At 31.0% G+C, this 22160-nt stretch overlaps 5 protein-coding genes and 1 pseudogene across 5 annotated transcripts; 3 read left to right on the forward strand and 3 right to left on the reverse strand.

Annotated features, from left to right (window-relative positions):
- Nucleotides 1-792: 792 nt before the first annotated feature.
- Nucleotides 793-2342, reverse strand: LOC105800430 (flavonol 7-O-rhamnosyltransferase). Its single transcript, XM_012631575.2, has one exon. The coding sequence runs from the start codon at nucleotides 2311-2313 to the stop codon at nucleotides 994-996; it is 1320 nt and encodes a 439-aa protein (XP_012487029.1). The 5' UTR covers nucleotides 2314-2342; the 3' UTR covers nucleotides 793-993.
- A 2775-nt stretch (nucleotides 2343-5117) lies between these two features.
- On the reverse strand, nucleotides 5118-6596 carry LOC105800429 (flavonol 7-O-rhamnosyltransferase). The gene has a single exon (XM_012631574.2). The coding sequence runs from the start codon at nucleotides 6558-6560 to the stop codon at nucleotides 5187-5189; it is 1374 nt and encodes a 457-aa protein (XP_012487028.1). The 5' UTR covers nucleotides 6561-6596; the 3' UTR covers nucleotides 5118-5186.
- A 4542-nt stretch (nucleotides 6597-11138) lies between these two features.
- Nucleotides 11139-13050, forward strand: LOC105800431 (flavonol 7-O-rhamnosyltransferase-like; annotated as a pseudogene).
- A 173-nt stretch (nucleotides 13051-13223) lies between these two features.
- Nucleotides 13224-14253, forward strand: LOC128032617 (uncharacterized). The gene is made up of 3 exons (XM_052621299.1): nucleotides 13224-13470; nucleotides 13532-13542; nucleotides 13624-14253. The coding sequence occupies exons 1-3, from the start codon at nucleotides 13224-13226 to the stop codon at nucleotides 14251-14253; spliced, it is 888 nt and encodes a 295-aa protein (XP_052477259.1).
- Nucleotides 14254-15065: 812 nt separating this feature from the next.
- Nucleotides 15066-16453, forward strand: LOC105800434 (flavonol 7-O-rhamnosyltransferase). Its single transcript, XM_012631580.2, has one exon. The coding sequence runs from the start codon at nucleotides 15088-15090 to the stop codon at nucleotides 16402-16404; it is 1317 nt and encodes a 438-aa protein (XP_012487034.2). The 5' UTR covers nucleotides 15066-15087; the 3' UTR covers nucleotides 16405-16453.
- A 2867-nt stretch (nucleotides 16454-19320) lies between these two features.
- On the reverse strand, nucleotides 19321-19994 carry LOC105800435 (defensin-like protein 1). Its single transcript, XM_012631581.2, has 2 exons — nucleotides 19821-19994; nucleotides 19321-19728 (listed from the first exon to the last, which is right to left on the reverse strand). The coding sequence occupies exons 1-2, from the start codon at nucleotides 19873-19875 to the stop codon at nucleotides 19559-19561; spliced, it is 225 nt and encodes a 74-aa protein (XP_012487035.1). The 5' UTR covers nucleotides 19876-19994; the 3' UTR covers nucleotides 19321-19558.
- Between the last annotated feature and the right edge of the window lie 2166 nt (nucleotides 19995-22160).

Genomic DNA, 22160 nt, shown 5'->3' on the forward strand with positions numbered 1-22160 from the left:
TTTTGGTTTTTTTTTTCTTTTCTTTTAAGGTACTTGGTATGGAAAATAGTGGTATCATTGTTTGTTTGTCTAATACTTTCATGGTTGATATCACTTTGGTCCGGTTTTAAAAAGAAACTGTTATAAATATTTTATTATTTTAACTTATAATTTTATAGAAATTAATTGTTATTAATTAGAGGTGATAAGACGATATTAAAGGTGACAATACAAATATCATTTACCAAGTGTTAACCTTTCTCAAAATTATTCTAGATTTAAATAATCATTGTAATAATAAAAAAGGTGATAATACAAATTAAAATAGACAAAGCCTTATCATATTAACTAATATATAATTTATAGTTAAGCTATTTTCTAACTAGTTGGTGCCATTTGGTTCACTTACGTCAAATTCATTCAAATAAGGTAAATTTTTATTTATACTACACTTAAAATTTTGGTTGAGTTATGTCTCGAATCAATTAGATATCAACTCAGTTAAAAACAAATAAAAAGTCATTCTTTTACAAAGCAAATTACATTATTATGAATTTTTTATATTTTTGTCTTTTATATAAAATCAATAAAAATTTTGTAAAATTTAATTAAGACCTTATGGTTTTTCTTATATCAATTTTTATTAAGTATATTTTTACTTAAATTTTTGGACTCGCTTAGTAGATGTGTCATAGTCTAGTTTTTAATATGCAATGTATGGTAATTTAGACAATTTATTTTAACATTAATTTTGTTTTTATTATATCTGTTTTTTTATACAATGCCTAAAATTATCCATAGCCCCTCCCAACCCTTAAATAGGAGCATAATGCGCTTCAGCACACTCGAACCTACATCTCCTGCATTGACAACAATGCCGACATCAATCGAATTAATACTCAATCAACAATTTAGATTTTTTTTTCAATATAAAAACTAGTTTTCACACATAAAACAATATATATGGTGGAAATTTTTTATTTAATTAAAGTTCACAGTTCAGGGTTCATCTTATTACTTTTCCTCCCTATTACTGAGAGAAGATAGTTGTTCCACAAGGCCATCTAAAGCCTTATAAGAACTTCCACCTTCTCTAATGGAGTCCACTGCAGTCTTCCTTAACTTCTTGGTCCGAATCCTCTCAGGCATGTTCATGGTCAAGGAACCAGACAAGGTTCGAGCCAGTTTGGATGCATCAGGGACAGTCTCTAAACCCTCACAAACTCGAACCGCAACTCCTAATTCATCAACCAACAGCGCGGTATTATGGAAATGATCAGCTTGCATGGGCCATGCAAGCAATAGAACCCCGGCAAAGATGCCTTCAAGTGCAGAATTCCACCCACAATGAGTCAAATACGAACCAACGGCAGGGTGGCCAAGGATAGCCAATTGGGGTGCCCAGCCTTTGATCACAACACCCCTCTCTGCAACACGATCTTCGAACCCTGGTGGAACCACGTTTCGATCATCATCATCAACAATTCCCAGTCCTTTCATTGGTTCCTTTACAACCCAAATGAAACGAACCATACTTTCTTCTAACGCTGAAGCGACTGCCTCCATTTGTTGCTTCGTCAATGTTATCTGTGTTCCAAATGCGACATATACCACTGATTTGTCAACTTTCTTACAAGAATCAAGCCACGACATAACTTGATATTGTTCTTCCCCAATGGAACTTAGTCTACCTTTAATGGGGAGCAAAGGACCAACAGCCCATAAACGGTCGTGTTCGGTTAATTCTTCTTTTATGAGCTTCAGCTTTTGATTGTCTATCTCATTAAACGAGTTGAAGACCAAAGCCCAGCTCTGAATACAACCGAGATGCAGTTTCCTATAACAATCAGGCATGGAATCAAGATCATTCACCCACCAAGAAGACACTGCATGAGCATTGGTGACGACGAAACATACATTCGGGACCCCAAGACGGGAAGCTAACAAAGGAGTCCAAGAACAAAGCAACATGTCGGAAACAATGGCGGTAGGAGGCAAAACATGATTTTCAAACCAGTTAACTAAAGGATCTTGGAGCTTACTCAAGGCAGCAGCAAAATCTGGGACAAAAGATATGTCAACGTCTTGCATGTTTTCGACACCATGAGGGATTGAAGAGTGGGAAGGGAAAGGAAGGACCAAGGTTTGAAGATTGGAAGAAGAATGTAAAGAGAGGAGCGAGTTGAGATAATGAAGGTTTTTGGGTGTGACCATGATCGTCACTGTTAAGCCACGAAGGAGGATTTGGTGGGCTAAATCCATAAGGGGAAAAATATGTCCCGATGCTGGGAATGGGATCATTAGAACGTGGACTCCATTGCTGAAGTTTGTCATTGCTTCTTTTCTTTTTCTTTCACTTCCTTTCTTGCTTTTCTTGCTCTCTTAGTCGTAGTCTGATTTGTACCATAATTTATATGCAAACTTTTCTTTTTATTAATATATAATAGGTTTGTATTTGATATAAAGGTTATACATACTGATTTAAATTTATTTTTAAAATTTAATACAATGTGTATTTTTATTTATAACCTTTTTAATCTTTAAATAAAAGTCGATTGAGTTTTAGCTCAATTAGCATCGGCATTGTTGCTAGTAGAGGAGGACATGGGTTGGAGTGCGTATTATTCTCCTATTTAAGAGTTGGGAAAGTGTTATGGGTAGTTTTAAAATGTTTAGCAAATGTTAGTTTCGTATTTGAAAATAACTTTTATGAAATATTTTAAAAAAATCTGTGAAACAACAGAAAATATTTTACACAGATTCATCAAACACCAAAAAGTATTAAATTTTTTAGAAAAATAAGTCATTTTCTAGAATTCATTTCCAATAAAACAAACGACCCTAATATTAATACTAATACTTAAATCATGTATATAAATAGCTGGGGAATATTCCAAGTCTGTTAAAATTGTTAGTAGATGAAGATGCTTCTCAATAAATTCCAAACTTCGTAAACAGAGGAAAGACAACTTCAATTGATTTGTTCAAGTGTTTCGTCATTTTCACCAAAGCCAAATTAATTAGCAATAGCATTGATTTATTTTGTTCTTAATTAGTATTTGTTAGTCAACGAGTGTTTTGCTTTTATTATTATTATTTAAAAAATATTAGTTATATATGGTATTATTTTCATTTAAAATATTAAATCAACTAATATGTTTAATATATCAACTAAATTTAAGAAATGTCTTGAAAACAACCATTGGCTCTTAATTTCTTGGCGTAGCTGTTTAATGGAATAAATTTTTATTGTTTAATTAATATATTTATCTAAGTCGATTAACAATTTGTCCTAGTCTCATGCACACACACGTACTAATTTTGACTTTGCACACGATATATACATTAAAAACGTTAAGTTGGAATCTTTAGTTTTACGTTATTAAAAAAGAACCAAAGATAAAGACCAAAAAAAAAATAATCGAATGAAAAGACTCAATTTAAATGTAAAATCACAAATATTAATTTAAATTCACTGAAGCTATGGAAGGGGTGTGAAGTGTGATTAGAATGAAACAGTTTAAATTGTAGATGGTGCAATCCATCTATAGAAATGATGATTGGAGGGGTTTGAAGCTCTACTTTAGTAGAGTTTAGATTCTATATGTTGTGTGGAGGTTTTTATATAGGGGGATTAATTATACGTGGATCTCAGTAATTGAATTTTTTTTATGAGTGTAAATGTCAACATATACTATTTGAGGATCATGTGAGCTCACATGATATGATAATGTGTTTAGGTGTTTAGATGAAGTGTAATACTCCCTGGGTGAAGTGGAGAAATTGAATTTCGCTACATTTTTTATAATTGTTAAATGATTAGACAAGTGAGTTTCAGACAAGAATACACCAATATGCTTTAATTAGAAATTTTATGAATTGGATTAAATTGTCTAGTGATCTAAATTAAGCCAACCGAAAATAATCCAATATTTCCTCATAAAATATTAATCACATAAGAGCATATTTCTTTAAAAACAAAAAGAAAACATTAAAGCATCTTCATCCCCATTTCCCTTGTTTCTTCTGATTTTCTTAGCTCCCACACCGAAAAATATTCCTAAATTTTTAAAACCAGATAAGAACAACAGGATTCAACTATGTTAGAATTTGTCTCTTAAGTCTTAATCATTTTTTCTAAAAATATCTATTGTACTTATGAAATTAAAAATCATGATAAATATACATACACGTATTTCAAATATGAAATTAGGCCTATTAAAAGGTGAATTCTTGGCTTAACTCAGATTTTCAGTGATAAAGTAAACTTGATGTTCAGAGTTTTTTTATTTAAATAATACAAAATTACCAAAGTAATATTTTTTGAAAATTATTTATTAAAATAATAACAAATAAATAGTGCCATTTACTGGCTGGCACTAGATCACTATTGCTAAAGGCTATTTACCTTCGGTTTTTTTATCTGGTTAGAGGGGGACTCAGGGTGGGACTTGTTGGCCTATGTGGGTCATGATGACAATTTAGGCTCCCGAGGCAGCAACGATTCTCTACCGCTCACAGGCCAACAACACCCTTCAATATGCATTGATGGACGGGCCACAACATGCCTCCCTCGACCGCCGGTCTGTTCCTCACCTCGTGACCTTTTCTTTTTTGAAGTACATATCCATCCCTTCTATAAAGTCCTACAATTTTTATTTTATATAACTAATGCATTATAAAAAATGAATTTTTAAATTCAATAAATATTTATAATATTTAATATTCTAATTATATATTTTTAATGTGTATATTTCATGTAATATTTTCTAACTTTTATATAATTTATATTTTAAAACTTTAATAAATGTCACTTCATGAATTATCACTATGTGATACTTTTTTAATTGGTTAATTAGACATACCATATATTTAATAACTTATAAGAATATATCATCTTAACTTTACAGAGCGAGACTATTTGACATGAATTCCAACCATCTCTCACGTATAACAAAAAATACATCCAAAGGCCTCATCCTTTTATATGTTTAGCATTCCATATATAGTATTTCATACCAACTATTTATAATTGTAATGAGTGAGTTTTCCTTTTATTTTGTATAAATTTTGTTCTGTTCTTGGGCAGTTATGCCTTATATCGATTGAATTCCTAGTTTACATTATTCTAAACCCAATGATTAAAGCTTATTTTATCAATTAAAAATCCAGAGCTAAGCCAAGGCAACAACAATGGCCAATCTTTTTTACAGAGACGATCTTATTGTCTTCATCATCTCAGTTCTATTGCAACCAAAGCTAGTCAATTCTTCCGCCACTTTATCAAGAGCCTGGTAAGAACTTCCACCTTCTTTAATGGCATTCAATGCCGTTTTCTGCAACTCCATGGCTCGAACTCTTTGTGGTTGTCCCACTGTCGTGGACTCGACAAAGATCCGAGCCAGTTTGGTCGCATCGGGTACACTTCTTAACCCTTTGCAAACTCTGATCGCCGCACCAACTTCATCTGCCAACAGCCTCGTTATCTGAAAATGGTCGGCCTGCATCGGCCAAGCAAGCAGCAATACTCCGGCAACAATGGCTTCCAGTGCCGAGTTCCACCCACAATGAGTAAAGTAAGACCCAACTGCTCGGTGCTTAAGAATCGTCAATTGGGGTACCCACCCTTTGATCACTAAGCCTTGTCCCTTAACTCGATCTTCAAACCCGTGAGGGATCAAGCTTTGATCATCATCACCATCTTCAGCTCTTTTCATTGGTTCCTTCACCGCCCAAATGAAACGAACTCCACTCTCTTCCAACGCCGACGCCACCGCTTTCATTTGATGTTTCGTCAATGTAATCTGAGTCCCAAACCCGATGTAAACCACTGATTTATCAACCTTGCAAGAATCAAGCCATGAAATGACTTGATCTGGTGGTATTGAAGTTGCCCCACCTCTCTCATTTAACCCTTCGTCACCAACTTTCACCGGCGGCAAAGGGCCGACACCCCAAACCCTACAATGTTTAGCGAATTTCTCCTTGATTAAACCCAATTTTGTACTTTCCAACTCTTTAAACGAGTTGAAAACAAGCCCCTCGCTTTGCATACTCATCGTAAAAGCTTCCCTATAAAAGGGTAACAGGAAGCTCGGTGTACTAATCCAGAAATAAACTGCAGCAACATTGAAAGGAACGAAGCAGATATTTGGGATATTGAGATGTGAAGCGAGGTTAACAGTCCAAGAACTGAGCACTATATCAGATAGAATCGCGACGGGTGGTGATTGTTGGGCTCGAAACCATTGAACCAAAGGGTGGTAGAGTTTTCCCAAGGCGTTAACAATGTGGGGAAGAAAGGAAATGGGGAGATCTTGCATTTGTTCGACTCCATGAGGGAGGGAAGGGTGAGAAGGGAAAGGGAAGACGAGGGGTTTAACGTTGGGAGAGTGTAAAGCAAGAAGAGGATTTAGATAGCTAAGGTTTTTGGGTGTCACCATGATTGTCACTGTTAGACCTCGAAGAAGAAGCTGGTGCGTTAAGTCCATGAGAGGAAGAATATGACCGCATGCTGGGAATGGGATGATACAAATGTGTCCGCCGCCGGCACCTGTGCCGGAATATTTCACCTCACTCATCTCCTTCTTTGAGTTCTATGCTTGTTTTGATTGCTGCTTTTTTGTTTCTTTTATAACGAATTTGAAAAAGACTGATTGTGAGAAAAAGCCAACGTTAACCTAATCTTTTCATTATTTTAACCAGAATTATTTCCTTACTTTGCATAGAAGTTGTTAACTAAAAATTATTTATTTTCTTCAAAGATATATTTACATTAATATAGTTCTAAAATTAAATCTATACAACTATATATTAAAAATAATTCTTTTGTCTCTTTTGTTGACACCTAGCTTCCATCTATGAGCAAGGATTTCTTGTTTTTGGTCGAGATGAGGAAGGAATTTTTTTTTTCATCAGGCAAGGTGAATTTCTATACAATTGATGCAGTACGTGACTTGCTGCCTTGATATGCGTCCTGTGTTGTTCATTAAGTTGCCATTTGTGTGAACATGTGGCAAAAAGCTTTTACGATTTATTCTAATTTAGTTTTAGCCTTGTATTTTTTAATTTAGTTAATTATAATTTTTAAACTTTTTAAATTTTATCAAAGTAGTAGTAAATTTAATTCAACTATTAATTATGTACTATATATACAGTTGTAAATTTTATATATATTTTTAATTGAATTATTTTATATTTTAAAATTTAAAATTTTAATCTTCACACAATAACAATTATTAATCCAATTAAAATTTTTAATAAATAATACTTGGAAATAGTAAACTAAATATTATTTTAAAATTTGAAATGCGAATATAATAGCGAGCTGCTACCAAACAACCTCAAGCTTCGGTTCAAATTCCAATTTCCAATCACATTGTATTGTCTTTTAGCTTTGCTTTAAGTTCTTACATACCAAAAAAAACAACACTAAATGATTTAAAAAAAATGTAAGTATAAAAAAGTGCGAAATGAATTTATTAATGTCCCAATGTTAGCTGCAATTGATTTTGTAATTGAATGTTGTGCAATTTAATTTTTTTATGTTTAATTTTCGTATCATAATTATTTATTATTATTTTCAGACAATTTAATTTGAATAATAATTTTAAGATTATAATTCAAGAAGAGATTGGACCAAGCAAAAAAATAAAAGTCGTAACGTGATTTACTTTATTTAAAAAATAAATTAAAGTCAAAAAATATTTTATTAAATTTCATAATAAGTGATTTAATTGGGGTGAAATTTTAAATATTCATCCAAATTACATTTACTCTTTTACAAAATATTACAATGTTTTGTGTTTTAGCTTTTGAAAAGAAAAGAAAAGAAAGAGCATTTATTTTGTTCATGGTTAGGAAGTGATTTTAGTGCAAAATTCATTGTAAACAATTTGATTAATGTTAAATTTGAAGCTAAGTTTTCTAGGAGTAAGTCTTAATAAATAGAGTGATCTTAGATTGAAGTAAAGGAGTGATATTGCAACTTGATGAGTAAGTTAACTTAAATCATATATCGCAATGTTGATTTATAGTGGTTTACTCTCTAGGTAAGATTCCACAAAAATATGAAGAAGTTTCGAACTACAAAATAAACTTCTATATCTATTTCCAATTCTTACACTTTCAACTAGTACAACTCGTTATAATTGAATGTGCAACCGAAAGACAATTTCAATGAAATTTTAGAATTATGCAATTATGACTCAATTAAAACAAAAACTTTAAAACCATACTTGCCTCTCCATAAGTGTACGAGTTATAGTCCTCATGTGAATTTTCTTTAAGGTCATTTTATAACTAAAAGTTCCGGGTAACTCTTGCACTCAGTAAAGTCTGGTACCAAGCACAAATTGGGTGTTGTTAATTAAATTCTTTAAGTTTTGCTATCTCCAAATCTTATAAGGCAAATATATTATCATATGTGTAATGTCATCTTATTTTGCTTTTTCTAAATATTACTCGCAAAAAAAATAGTTAATGGATTAAAGGTTTTCATTTGCATCAAGATTGAAATTTCAAAAATTTAAAAATATAAAAACTAAAATGATCAAATTGGAGAACAAGGACCACACCTACAATTTTACACCTAATATATGAATAATAATGAATTTAACCAAATAAATTTAACTGCAATCGTTTGAGTCGAGTTGATTAACCAATTTTAAAAATATAAAACTAAAATTAACCAAATTAAATATCTTTACATTATTATACATACCACGCCCTTTAATTAACCAACTTCAAAGTTTTGTTTATAATTAGTTTATTTATATAATGAATAAACATGACTCAAAACTATTTACCGAATATTCCTAACAAATCTGATGCAATTGGTTAGGTACGAAGTACCATCTTTTGAACAACTTGGTTGACAGGCATTTATTTTATACATGCTTAAAGTGATATAATTGCTGTTGCATTAGAAGAAATTATTATTACATCAATTATATTATTGTATTTTTATTTTTAATTTCATAAATAAATTAAATATATATTACATTAAAATATATTTTAAAAATTTATAATCATTAATCATATCCGTAAAATTTAAACTTTTAATATTTATATATGTATTAGAAATAAATTAGTATTTTATTCCCTGCGATGCACAGGTTAAATTACATATATCAATTTTAATATTTTTATTTATTTATTAATCGAGAAGATAAAAATAAAATAGTATAAATGTTTAATTTTAAAATTACGATAGTTTATATTATTATGAATATAAATTAAGAAAAAAAACAAAACTTAAAATAAACTTGAATTAAGTAGTGATATTTATCAAAATAATAAAAAATAAAAATTTAAAACAGAACTTATGGTATGAATGTTCCTTATCTTCAATCTCTGCCTTCAATAATTGTTTCAAAATCCTAATATGATGAATACAATTTTAGAAAGAAAAAAAGCTAATAATTAATCACATGTAATTAAATTGAACCTAAATTTATTAAATTAATTACCAAATGTAATTAAATTGAATTTTTTGTTAAATAGTGTTTCGATAATATTTTATAATTTTTAAAAGTGTTGAATTTATAGCTTTGCATCTTAATTATTGTTTCACTTATTAGTTTTAAAAATGTTTTATAATCAAATTTTATTTTTATATTATTCCTAAAAATATTTAATATATTTAATTTATACATATAACGGGATAAGAAAATTAGTATATATATGATTTTGTTAATAAAGCTTTAAAATTGTTGACAAAGGTTGAAGTTTAAGAAATTGATATCAAAATTCGACTTTCACTTTGCATAAATCATATATATGATCCTACTTTATATATATATTAACTAATAAGCATATGTCAATTTTAGAATCACAAGGAGACAAAAACTACATATACAAAATAACAAAACAATCAATAATAAATTGTTCTCTTATTGTCCATAATATTTCAGAAAAGGATGAATTACTTGAATAAAAAACCAATCTAAAGGGAAATTATTTAAGGTCGTTTTGAAAAACAATAATCAAATGACATCATTTTATTTTGTTTGAACTTGACCCCTTCCATCATATGCCTATATATAAAAATAATGTTGATGATTCATCAGCTGAGACGTCGTTAACTTACTGATCTTATCACACAACTTTTATTTTTTGTAGGGTTAATATATTGGTACTTAAATCTAAAAATAGAAAGTTAATTTAGTATTTTTTAGGTATATGATTAATACTGTTAAAATACGTTAATGTGGCATTAATAATGACAATCAATAGCATGACGACACAGGGAAAAAAACATAAAAATTGAAATATATATATATTTTAAACTCATAGAGAATGAACCTATGAATGATTGTCCAAATTCATTTTAATCTAAACAATCATTTATTCAAATTCATTCTAGACATATGTTTTTAGTATTTTTATATATTTTAGTTTTTTTATAACAAATCATTTTTTAATTTTTTAAAACAAATCAAATTTATAAAAATATTAAAATATTATTTGAGACTAGAATGAATCGAACAACCAGTTGTTTAATTCATTCGAGACGTGTTTTGAATAATTTTATATATTTTATTTTTCATAAAATACTGTATTTTATATTATTATTATGAAGTTAAAATATATAAAATCTATAAAACCATCTCTCTCATATTTAACATGAAGTTTTTATCAAATTCCTTACAATCTTACAAAGCCATCTCTCTCGTAGAGATCCCATAAGCATTTTATTTGTGACTTTCATAATTCTAAAAGCGAAGAGCAACTCTATTTATAGAACCTATAATTTGATTATTAAGAAATCCCCATTGCAAGAGACTTCCTATTTAATACAAATATCTACTTACTAAATAATCGTTAACCAATAGAATTATACTAGAATTTAAATTAAACTATGATTAAAATTTAAGCGAGAGGAGTGGGAAATCCCAATGAACTGTTAGAAGCTGATGGAGTTGGTGTGTTGGAATATATGGAGTATTCGAAACAAGTTTTAGCAGAGCAATGAGGATGTGGAGTTTTCTAAAGTTCCTACAACCATTGTCCAACATTGGTTTTGGTACCTGTTGCCACATTGAAAAATAAATGTTGATGCTGGTTTGGCAGGTGGGAGTGATAAGGACCATAATGTTCATGCTAGTTCCATGATGTATCTGTACGTTACTAACTGAGATACAGGTGGCCATATTCTTCCCCACATGGATTTCATCCACCAGCTCCTCCTTCGTGGCTTAAAAGTCACCTCCAAGAACCTTCACTTTCTCAATCCCATCCTTTCTTTTCACTCTTCTTCAAACAATGGTCAAACTCTAGTCCTTCCCTTCTCTTCTCACCCTTCAATCCCTTTCGGAGTTGAGAATTTGCAAGATGTCCCTATATCTTTCGTACCCTACTTCGTGGAAGCCATGGCTCAACTTTATGATCTTTTGTTTCAATGGTTTCAAACCAACCAGTCTCCTCCTGTTGCCATTAGCTTTCGAGGTTATCCATGCCCATTCAACATTGTCAATGACGCGTAAGGGCCTCAACAAATTGTCTGTCCCGCTCCAGAATTTCGCTGCAAGATCTCTTTTACCTAGTCTTAGAAGTTGGGGGCATCATTTTCAATACGTTTTTGGAGAAGATAGTGATAAAATGGAGATCATTAAGGAAGAATTTACTAACCATGACCGAATCTGGGCTGTAGGACCATTGCTGCCCATTAAAGCTACCAACAACGAGAGAGGTGCACCGAGTTCTATACCAAGAGATCAAGTCATTGAATGGCTAGATTCTTGTAATCGAGACAACTCGGTAATGTTAATTAGTTTATTGGAACCCAGATTTCCTTGACCAAACAGCAAATGGAAGCAATAGCATCGTCATTGGAAGAGAAGGTTTCATTTCATTTGGGGTATCGAGGGTGACTCTCAAAATCTGCTTCCCTTGGGTTTCGAAGAGCGTTTGGCAGGGAAGGGACTAATGATCAAAGGGTGGGTTCCTCAACAGGCTATTATGGGGCATCGAGCCGTCGGTTCATACTTGACTCATTGTGGCTGGAACTCGGCAGTCGAGGGACTCCTTGGTGGAGCATTATTGCTGGCATGGCCCATGCAAGTAGACCACTTCGATAACAGCAATCTATTAATTGACGAATTGGGAGTGGCCATTCGAGCTTCCGAGGGTTTAATCACTGTACCTGACTCAAACAAACTGGCTCAGGTCTTGTCTGAGCCGGTGAGTGCGGATAGGCCCGAAAGGGTTCGAGCCATGAAGCTTCGGCAGGTCGGACTTGATGCCATCCCAAAAGGTGGGAGTTAGTACAAGGCTTTGAATAGCTTAGTTAAAACTTTATCTTGCATTAGAAAGTAAATCGTGAAAGTTTGAACCTATTATTTTAAATATTTAATTTAAAATTAAAATAATTATTAAAATAATTATGTGTTTGAGGATCATATTGATAGAATTTATAAACTTGAAGGGCTAAATTTTTGAATTATTTAGAATTAAGATCAAATTGATAGAACATATAAATATTGAGAATTAAATGTGTTATTATACTAGTTAAAGAAAAATCACATCATTACTCCCATTAACCCTTTTAAGGAAGAGTGATCAAAATAGAGATGATAAAAATATTAGTAACTAAATTAAAAATATATAATTGAGTAACCAAAATGGAAACACACTAATAATTGGGTGACTATTTCTATAGTTTACCTTAATATATAGTTATGTATAGGACAATATCAACCCTAAAATTCCAAAATTAGAAACAATGTGTTTATACAAATATATATCATTTATAAAAAGTATAAGTCACTAGAAAAAGTCCAAGTGTTATTTGATTGTGAAGGTAATAAGTTGGATTCGTTTGAAAAAATTTCAGCTGAGTTTGTTGATTATTTTACCAGAACTCTAGGGACAATTGACACAAATGTTCATGAAGTTTCTGATGAATTGATTAGAGTTGTAGTTGATGTTGAACTAACAGAGAGCGTGGGAAAGTCCCTGGTTTCTCCTATAACTCATGAGGAGGAGATTGAAGCTACAATTTTTTTGATGAATGGTAGTAGGGCTCCTGGGCCAGACGGGTTTTCGGCAAAAAAATTTCAAGCTGCCTAAAATATGGTAAGTCAAGATATAGTGGATGCTGTAAATTTCTTCTTTACCACTGGGTTTATGTTGGATTCACTCTTGTGCCTAAGTCCCTTAATCCCAGCAAAGTCTTGGACTTTAGGCCTATCTCTTGCTGCACTACTATATATAAATGTATTTTAGAGATCCTCACTAATAAGATGAAGCAGTCATTGCCTTCACTCATTTCTTCAAATCAAAGTGCTTTCTTGATTGGACGTGACTTAGCTGATAATGTTTTGCTTGCTCAGGAAATTGTTAACGGCTATAGTAGGAAAAATATCTCTCCCAGATTTGCATTGAAAGTTAATCTCAAGAAAGCATTTGACTCTTTACATTGGAGTTTTATTTTTCAAGTCTTAAGGGTATTGGGTTATCCGAAAGAATTTATAGCATGGACTGAAGCTTGTATGTCCTAATTCTAGGTTTTTTGTGTGTCTTAATGGAGGTTTAGTTGGCTATTTTTCAGGGTCAAAAGGGGTTAGGCAAGGGGACCCATTGTCCCCTTACCTTTTTATTTTGGTGATGAATGTATATTATTTGGATTATTGAATATGGCAGGTCTACATACGTTTAACTCATCTTTGTTTTGCTGATGACCTTTTGATCTTCACTAAGGGCAACCTGGAATCTATCTTAGTAGTTGGTAATGTATTGGATTTATTTTATAAAATGTCAGGGCTTCATGTGAATTTTTCCATAAGTGAGTTATATAGTGGAGGGGTTGTCTCAATTGAGTTGCTTTCAATTGTGGAAACTACTGGGCTGAAGATTGGAACACTCCCAGTACGTTATATTGGGATTCCACTTGTTACACGAAGCTTGAAGAATGGGAACTGTGATTCTTTAGAGGAAAAGATTACTAAATGCATTCAAAGTTGGGCTTCTCGATGCTTATCTTATGCTGGCAGACTCCAACTTATTCAATTTGTTTTGTTTAGTATGCAAAACGTTTGGTGTCGTATTTTTCTTCTTCCCTCTAAAGTTGTTAAAAAGGTGAATAAGCTGTGCAGTTCCTTTCTTTGGAAAGGACATGAGCTTTCTGCTAAGGGTGTCAAAGTTGGTTGGGATAAGGTATGCTATCCTAAGGTGGAAGGTGGTCTTGGTCTCAAGAACCTTTCGGTTTGGAACAAAGCTTGCATGATGAGATGTTTGTACCTTCTCCTAATCAAGGCTTGGTCTGAGCCATAAGTTCTCAAGGGTGCAAATATTTGGCAAGTGCAGTATCTACCTAAGCATAGTTGAGCTTGGAAGAACCTTTTAAAGCTTAGGGATGTTATGTTGAAAGTAGGGGATCTACAAGAGCCATTTAAAGCTAACAGAATCTTGGAAAGAATTAGACAAAAACTTGACAAAACTTCTTGGCACAGAGTGGTATATGGGGGAGCCCTACAATTCTAGGACATGCAATCATCACATGGTTGGCTGTCCAAGACAGGTTGCCTACAGAAACCGGAATTTTGAATTGGGGTGGTCAAATTGATACTTTATGTTGTTTGTGTGGCATTGAGGATGAGTTTAGAGATCATTTATTTGCTTCTTGTTCGTTTTCTAACTTGCTTTGGGTGGGAATTTTGCTGGCGTGTAGGGGGTTTCTGTAGCATGAATCTTGGGCTGATATGTTGAACTGGGTTTTGAAGTTTGGGAAAGAGATACTACAAGCCATTGTTATGAGAGTTTCTTTGAATGCTTTCATTTACTATGTTTAGGAGGAGAGGAATGGAAGATTGCATGGGAAGTCATCAAGGCAAATTCAGACTTTGCTGTTTTTTCATGGTTGAATTGAAATGTTCAATTATCCAAAAAAATATTTTAATTTAAATATGTACAAATTTAATTCTGTACTTAGAGCCAAAATCAAATATCAGTTTCGCCTAGGTAAGCGAATCACATAAAAAAAATAGACATTAAAATATCAAAAGCTTCACCTACTCTTACATTTATTTAACGGCCTTCACAAAAATGGTGACAAATGCCATAATGGAAGCAAAAACCCACATGAAACCGCAAGGTGATATTGGAAACATGCAAGCTGCAGCTGGTGATCTAGGCAATGGTGCCGTTCACATCTTGACCATCCCATTCCCAGCTGCTGGTCATATTCTTCCTCACATAGATTTCATCCACCAACTACTCCTCCGTGGCTTAAAAGTCACCATCTTGGTCACCCCCAAAAACCTTCACTTCCTTAATCCCATCCTTTCTTTGTACTCTTCTTCAAACAATGTTGAAACCCTAGTCCTTCCTTTCCCTTCTCACCCTTCAATCCCTCCTGGTGTTGAAAACATGGTGGGTTTCCCTATTTCTTTTGGACCCATCTTCATGGAAGCCATGGCTGAGCTTTACAATCCTCTCTTTCAATGGTTTCAAACTCACCCATCCCCTCCTGTTGCTATTATCTCTGACATGTTACTCAGTTCTTGGGTCAATACCTTATCTTCTAATCTGAATATTCACCAGTTAACTTTCATGGTTACCAATGCAAATTCGACGTTGCCATTGGTGCGAAAGGGGATGAAAAAATTGTCTCCCTCGATGGAACAATTCGCTAAGAATGCAGTTGTGCCGAGTCTCAAAAGTTGGGGGATCATTTTCAACACGTTTTTGGAGTTAGATGGTGATAAAATGGAGATCATCAAGGAGGAATTCACTGAACATGACCGATTGTGGGCTATAGGACCGTTGCTACCCATTAAAGCTACTAACAACGAGAGAGGTGGACCGAGTTCTATACCAAGAGATGAAGTCATTGCATGGCTAGATTCTTGTAACCGAGTCAACTCAGTAGTGTTCATTGGGTTTGGATCCCAGATTTCCTTGACCAAACTACAAATGGAAGCAATAGCATCGGCATTGGAGGAGAGTAGGGTTCGTTTCATTTGGGGTATCAAGGGTGACTCTCAAAATATGGTTCCATTGGGTTTCGAAGACCGTTTGGCAGGGAAGGGAGTAGTGATCAAAGGGTGGGTTCCTCAACAAGCAATTCTAGACCATCAAGCCGTGGGTTCGTACTTGACTCATTGTGGCTGGAACTCGGCACTCGAGGGACTCCTTGGTGGCGCTTTGTTACTGGCATGGCCCATGCAAGTCGACCACTTCGATAACACTAATCTATTAGTTGATGAATTGGGAGTGGCTATTCGAGCTTGCGAGGGTTTAACCACTGTACCTGACCCAAACAAGCTGGCTCGAGTCTTGTCCAAGTCAGTCAGTGCAGATCAACCTGAAAGGGCTCGAGCCATGAAGCTTCGGCAGGCCGCACTAGATGCCATACAAATGCATGGAAGTTCGTACACGGCTTTGAATAGCTTAGTTGAAACTTTATCTTGCATTAGAAAGTAAATGAGCGTGAAATATGCAACGAATTTTATTTAATAGTAATAAATTAAGATAAAAGAAGATCATCAATCATGCATGTTTTTTCTTTATAAATATTATAATTAAATAAAATCATCATCAATAATGTATGTTTTTCGGTTGTAATCGTTCTGTTAGGCTTCTACTAAAATTAATTAAATTATATTTTATAATGCCATTTTATACTAAATATATAATTGGTATTTAATTTATTTGTGTTGTTTTAAATTTTAAATTACTTATTTTAACTACTTATATTTTACTAGCTTCGATCTCATATGATTTTACATTAATATTTAATTAGCTTTTTAAATATTATATTTTTAATTGCAATAGTTAGCGTAAAATAATATTTTTTATTTGAATTATTGAATATAATAAAATATATTAGCTTATCAATTTAAATATTATAATAAAATTTTCAAAATAATAATTAAAGCATTTTTAATATATTCAACATATGATATAGTTTTACAATTTTACTTTATGTAATTAATTCAAAGTAACATTATTCAAAATAATAACTAATTAACTTTAATATTAATTAATTGATAATTAAGATGCATAGAATTCTATTTAAATAATAACTATATTTTACATCTGTAAAACTAACACAACTTTTATTTAAGGCCTTGTTTGACTGGCCGTTGAAAAATTAAATCAATTGAAAATTAATATTTTCAACAATTTTTTAACACATGTTTGATAATCCAAAATAAAAACAGTTTGATAGAATTTTCTATAAAAGTGTGGAAAATAATAAGTAGATAAGAGCTACTTATCACTTAATTGAGAATATTTTTAATTAATTTAATTTAATATTATATTATATTATCGTATAAGAACGGTCTAAAATTTGATTTTTTAGAATAAGGTGAAATGCTCAAAAATTAAGGATGAAATGTAAATTTTATTTTTATATAATTTAAATTGTATATTTATCAAATAATATAATTATATATTATATAATTAATTTTAAGTAATATATCAAATAATTTTAGAACTTAAAATTATGTACTTAAATTTTCAATACTTAATTTTTCAATTTATCAAACAACACCTAAGTCAAAAAGTTTAAACTAATAATTGTAGATTATAATTATAATTATAATTATCACAACTTTTTCCCTATATTTTATGTAATAACTCTATTTTAAAATTAACAAAATTCTTTTTAACTAATAATTTTAATTTTAATTCTAATTATTTTTAAATGTGTAATTATAATAACTTCTATTAAATTATATTTATTTTTAAACGTATAGTTATCCCAACTTTTATTTTATTCAAACTTTTCAAACTAATAATTCTAAATTAAATATTTTAAATATTTTTAAAATGAGTTTAATAATATAATAAAAATATTTTTATCACTCCAAAATTTTTCAAAATATTATAGATTATGCTGAATCAAATCCTTTTATTTTGATTTTATGCAAACAAGATTTTGCCCATAGTATGAAATAAATATTAATAAATTATTTAAATATAAATTAAATGTTAGAGTTGTGTGAACCAAATTCTAAGATATTGCTTGCAAGTCAAGTTAAACAAAAATATATTTTCTTTCTAGAAGATTTAGTATTTATTAGTATAATATATTTAGCATTTATTAGTATAGTTTATTTGATTTACTAATTTAGCCTATAAATAGACTTTTTACAATCTTAGAAACACACCCATTAAATTAGAACTCATAACACATTCAGAGAATTTTGTGTTTACGTTTTGAGGGTTCTTTGTTTTTCGAGATTTAGTTTTTATCTCCATCTTTTGCCATTATAGTAAAATTATCTTTGCCCGAAGTTTTTTATCCTCTTTGGAGGGGTTTTTCCACGTCAAATTTGTGTGTTCATCTTCTCAATTTCTTCTGCTATCTTTACTTGTTTGTTGCTTAATCGGGATGATCCTAACATTAAAAGGTACGAAATGATGAACTAGAAATACTTATTATTAGATTTATCAAGATCAAGAACTGCATACACTGAAATTTATGCTTGGATTGAGGTAATGAAAGAGAAAATGAAATAAATCAAGAGAAAGAAATATTCTAGAAAATTGCAGCTCACAAAAATCTTAATATTTATTTATGATCTTATTTATTAACAGATTACAAAGTACTTTAATACATCTTGAAGTTTAGATATAAAAACCCTAGGTCACTTGAGTAAAAACTATATTATAAAATATTGTCACGTGATATATTATTAGTTTATAATAGTATAAAAATAAAAGTAATTTAAAATTTTATGATGTAAAGTTATTTAACCTTTATAGATACAGAAACACTTGTACCAAATCTTTATATGCAAAAGAAGAAACAAAATTGTACGGAATTAAAATAAAAAAGTTATTATTTAAGAATTAATTTTAGATTTTTATTTTATAAATAATTTTAAAGAATTGTAAACACCTAATCTTTTAATTTAATTAAAATTAAAATTTTAACTACTACCATCTATATTTCTTTTATTCTACTACTATTTAATTAATTTTTTCCTTAAACCCAATCTTTGTATATTATTTGTTTAAGTTATGTTAAAGAAGAGGGTGAGATAATTGAATTTGTGTACATTTTATTATTCATAAATTAATGTATTTTTATATTCATTTTACAGAATATTTAAATGTGAGTCTTTTTTAATATAACATGTCGTATCATTATATCAAATCGACTTTCTTTAATATTACACTCAACTTATGTTAACGATATTTGTATTGTGATTATTATTTTTTAATAATTTCATATCAAAGTTTAAACATATGTCCTTACCATGACATAATTTACACTATGCTGATGCTAGTTGGTAAAAAATATTTATATCTAAATATTTGGAAATAGTTAATAGTACTTAAAATATTTCTGTAAAAATCAGATAATAATAAAAAATAAAGAAGCAATGATAAACAGATTTTGGTGGAGCTCATAGATGAAAAAGTAGCTGCAAATGCAGTTCGAGTACAGCAAAGAACACAAAGAGAACCCCCTTAAAGGCATGAAAAAGAGACGAAAATGATCTCCCAAAACAGAAGTAATTAGGAGATACCTTATTGAAACATTGACATGCATGCACGAAAAACATAAAGGTCTTTTACTCATGAAATGATCCTTAAAATATGAGCTAAGGGCAAGCTTGCATTAGCAAAGCTTAGTGCAGAAGCAGCGGCGACGGAATCCTCGACATCTGCCGCCGGAGAAACCTTCGTTCCTGCACACCATCGCACAGTTGTGGCTACTCAAACATGCACCGTGGAACTTATGGCTCTGTGACTGGCAAACCCTTGCCTCAGTTGGCTGCACCCCCCATTCTGCATTCCATGCACACACCCAAACATTACTTATGCATACATATTAAGATGACAAGTGAATCACTATTAATGAGAACATGAAATATACTTACGGGAGGCTAAGACAATGAGGAGAAGAAAGAAAAAGCCCAACGATCTTTTCACCATTTTTATAGCTTAAGCTCATAAGCTTAGATCACTGGATGAACAATCTATAATACTGATTAAACCTTGTTGGCTAAGCTTTGGTGTGAAAAGCTCTTGTTCTACACCCCATATATATATATACACAAAGAGAGAGGGGGGAATGCATGTATTCTAGTGGGTTCAGCGATGGAGTAGGATTAGTTTAGCATCTCATCAAAAAGTAATAATTTAGATTATAAATTTAAGTGGGGGAAATGAGAGAAAAAAAGTCAGTGGTGGGAAAGCTGAAAGTCCAGACTGAAAGCAAAGTGATGGAGCTTAAGAAGAGAATCTGATCACGTGGTTTGTGCAGATCACAGATGTAATTATGTTCCGTCCATATCGTCCACGTAAAATCTTTGTCGTCCTGTCCATTTGCTCTGTCCTATTTGGCGATTGCGCCCAACTGGTAGCTCTTATATATTGTTCTGGGTTGTTCATCATATACATGTATCACCACACATTTGTCATGTTGAAACTGGTACATTGGTTCGATAGAAAAATGGTTGATTCGTAAATTTATACCAACGGTTTGGATCAGATTTTACAATCTTTTTATATTTTTAATAATTTATTAATTTAAATTAATTAAATTAACCACCTATAATTGATTCAATCATCCGTTTAATTTCAAAAACATTCATCTTACGTGTACATAGCTAGGGTTAAATCTTGCAAGATGACAGTAACTTGCAACATAGGTTAAACTTTAGTTTAATATTACTTTAGAAAAATGTTTTGAGATGTGTTTCTAAAAAGTTTGATTTATCTAATAAAAAGTTTGATTTAAAATTAAATTTTAAATTTAAAAATATTTGTAAATTTTGATTTATTCTAGTTGTAGGAGTGGTTTTAAAAATATAATATTTATTTTAGACATGATATTATAAAATAAAACAGATGTATATGTATTTGAAGATTTTAATTCCATTAATATTATGATATTTTAATTAAAAATATAAAAATTATTACTTGTTATTAATATTTTGATGTAAGAAATATAAATTTGAATATTAAAATATAATAATTGCAAATTTTAAAATATATAATGTTATATATTTAAAATAAATTTCGATAAGAAAATAATTGTATATCCAACATAAATATTATATAAAATCCATCTGATTATAAATAAGAATTAAAATATTATTTGATTTTCAAAAGTCTTTTCCAAACATGAAAATTAAAAATTAAACTTTTTACGTTTGGATTCAAAACACTTTTAACTTCAAAATCAATGTATTGGACATTGTTTATAGCTTAAAAGAAAGGTACTTTTAAAAAGTAATAAAAAAACAAAATCTTAATAGATATGATAGTATGCTTTGCACATTTAATCTTGACTTGTGGTGGTTGCTTATCTTATTTCTTAACTATGAGGTTGAAGGTTTGATTCTTATTCATGGGAATGGAACATATTTCATGATCAACGTTTATCTCTTTAGAGAGTTTTTATGATCGGTCGTTTAATTTTAGAATTTTTTTTAATATCATTTAAGTAGAATTCACGCACTCTCGTTATTAAACTACCGCACAATGGTAGTTTATGAACCCATCCCATATTGTAGATGAGACAAACACCCTTAACTGATGAAACCAATACTAAGGTTTGATTTTAGGATTTAAATATTATAAATTTGGATATTTATATATTTGCTACCAATTGAAAAATGAATGCTTTTTTATGAATGGAGTGAAATGTATATATAACGTTATGAGGATTTTCTTTTTCTTTTTCTTACAATGCGTGAGATTTCATGTTTTAGTCGAGAGAATCAATCGATAACAACAATGAAAACTGGTTTTATGTTACCCAGATATGGAAATGTGGAGCCTGTCCTGTATGCATAACTCATATCTTACAATGCCAAAATAACTGAGGCTATCTAAAAAGTTACAGTGCTTTTTAACACAAAGTTGAATGTGAAAATAGGGAAGCATACAGCATTTATTTCCACTGAGGCAGTCCCAAATGCTGTAATTTACGAGGTTTAACTTAAAAAGACTTTACAAATTTATCTTATAAAAGAATAATTTGTAAATAATTGTTTAAATTGCTGCACAACAGAGGCTGTCTGGGGTAGGCGCCTTGTGAATAATTAGCTACCGATAGTGTGAGTGGGTAAAGTCGGGTCTAATAGAGACCCCATTATTTAAAAGATAATAAAAAATTACATAGATTAATTTAATTATATTTTATATTTTTATTTTTTATAAATCGGACTGAATTAACCGATCCACCTCTTCCTTTTTCTGATTTCTTAAAA

The sequence above is a fragment of the Gossypium raimondii genome, chromosome 9, assembly GCF_025698545.1.
Source record: "Gossypium raimondii isolate GPD5lz chromosome 9, ASM2569854v1, whole genome shotgun sequence".
NCBI classification, from domain to species: domain Eukaryota; kingdom Viridiplantae; phylum Streptophyta; class Magnoliopsida; order Malvales; family Malvaceae; genus Gossypium; species Gossypium raimondii.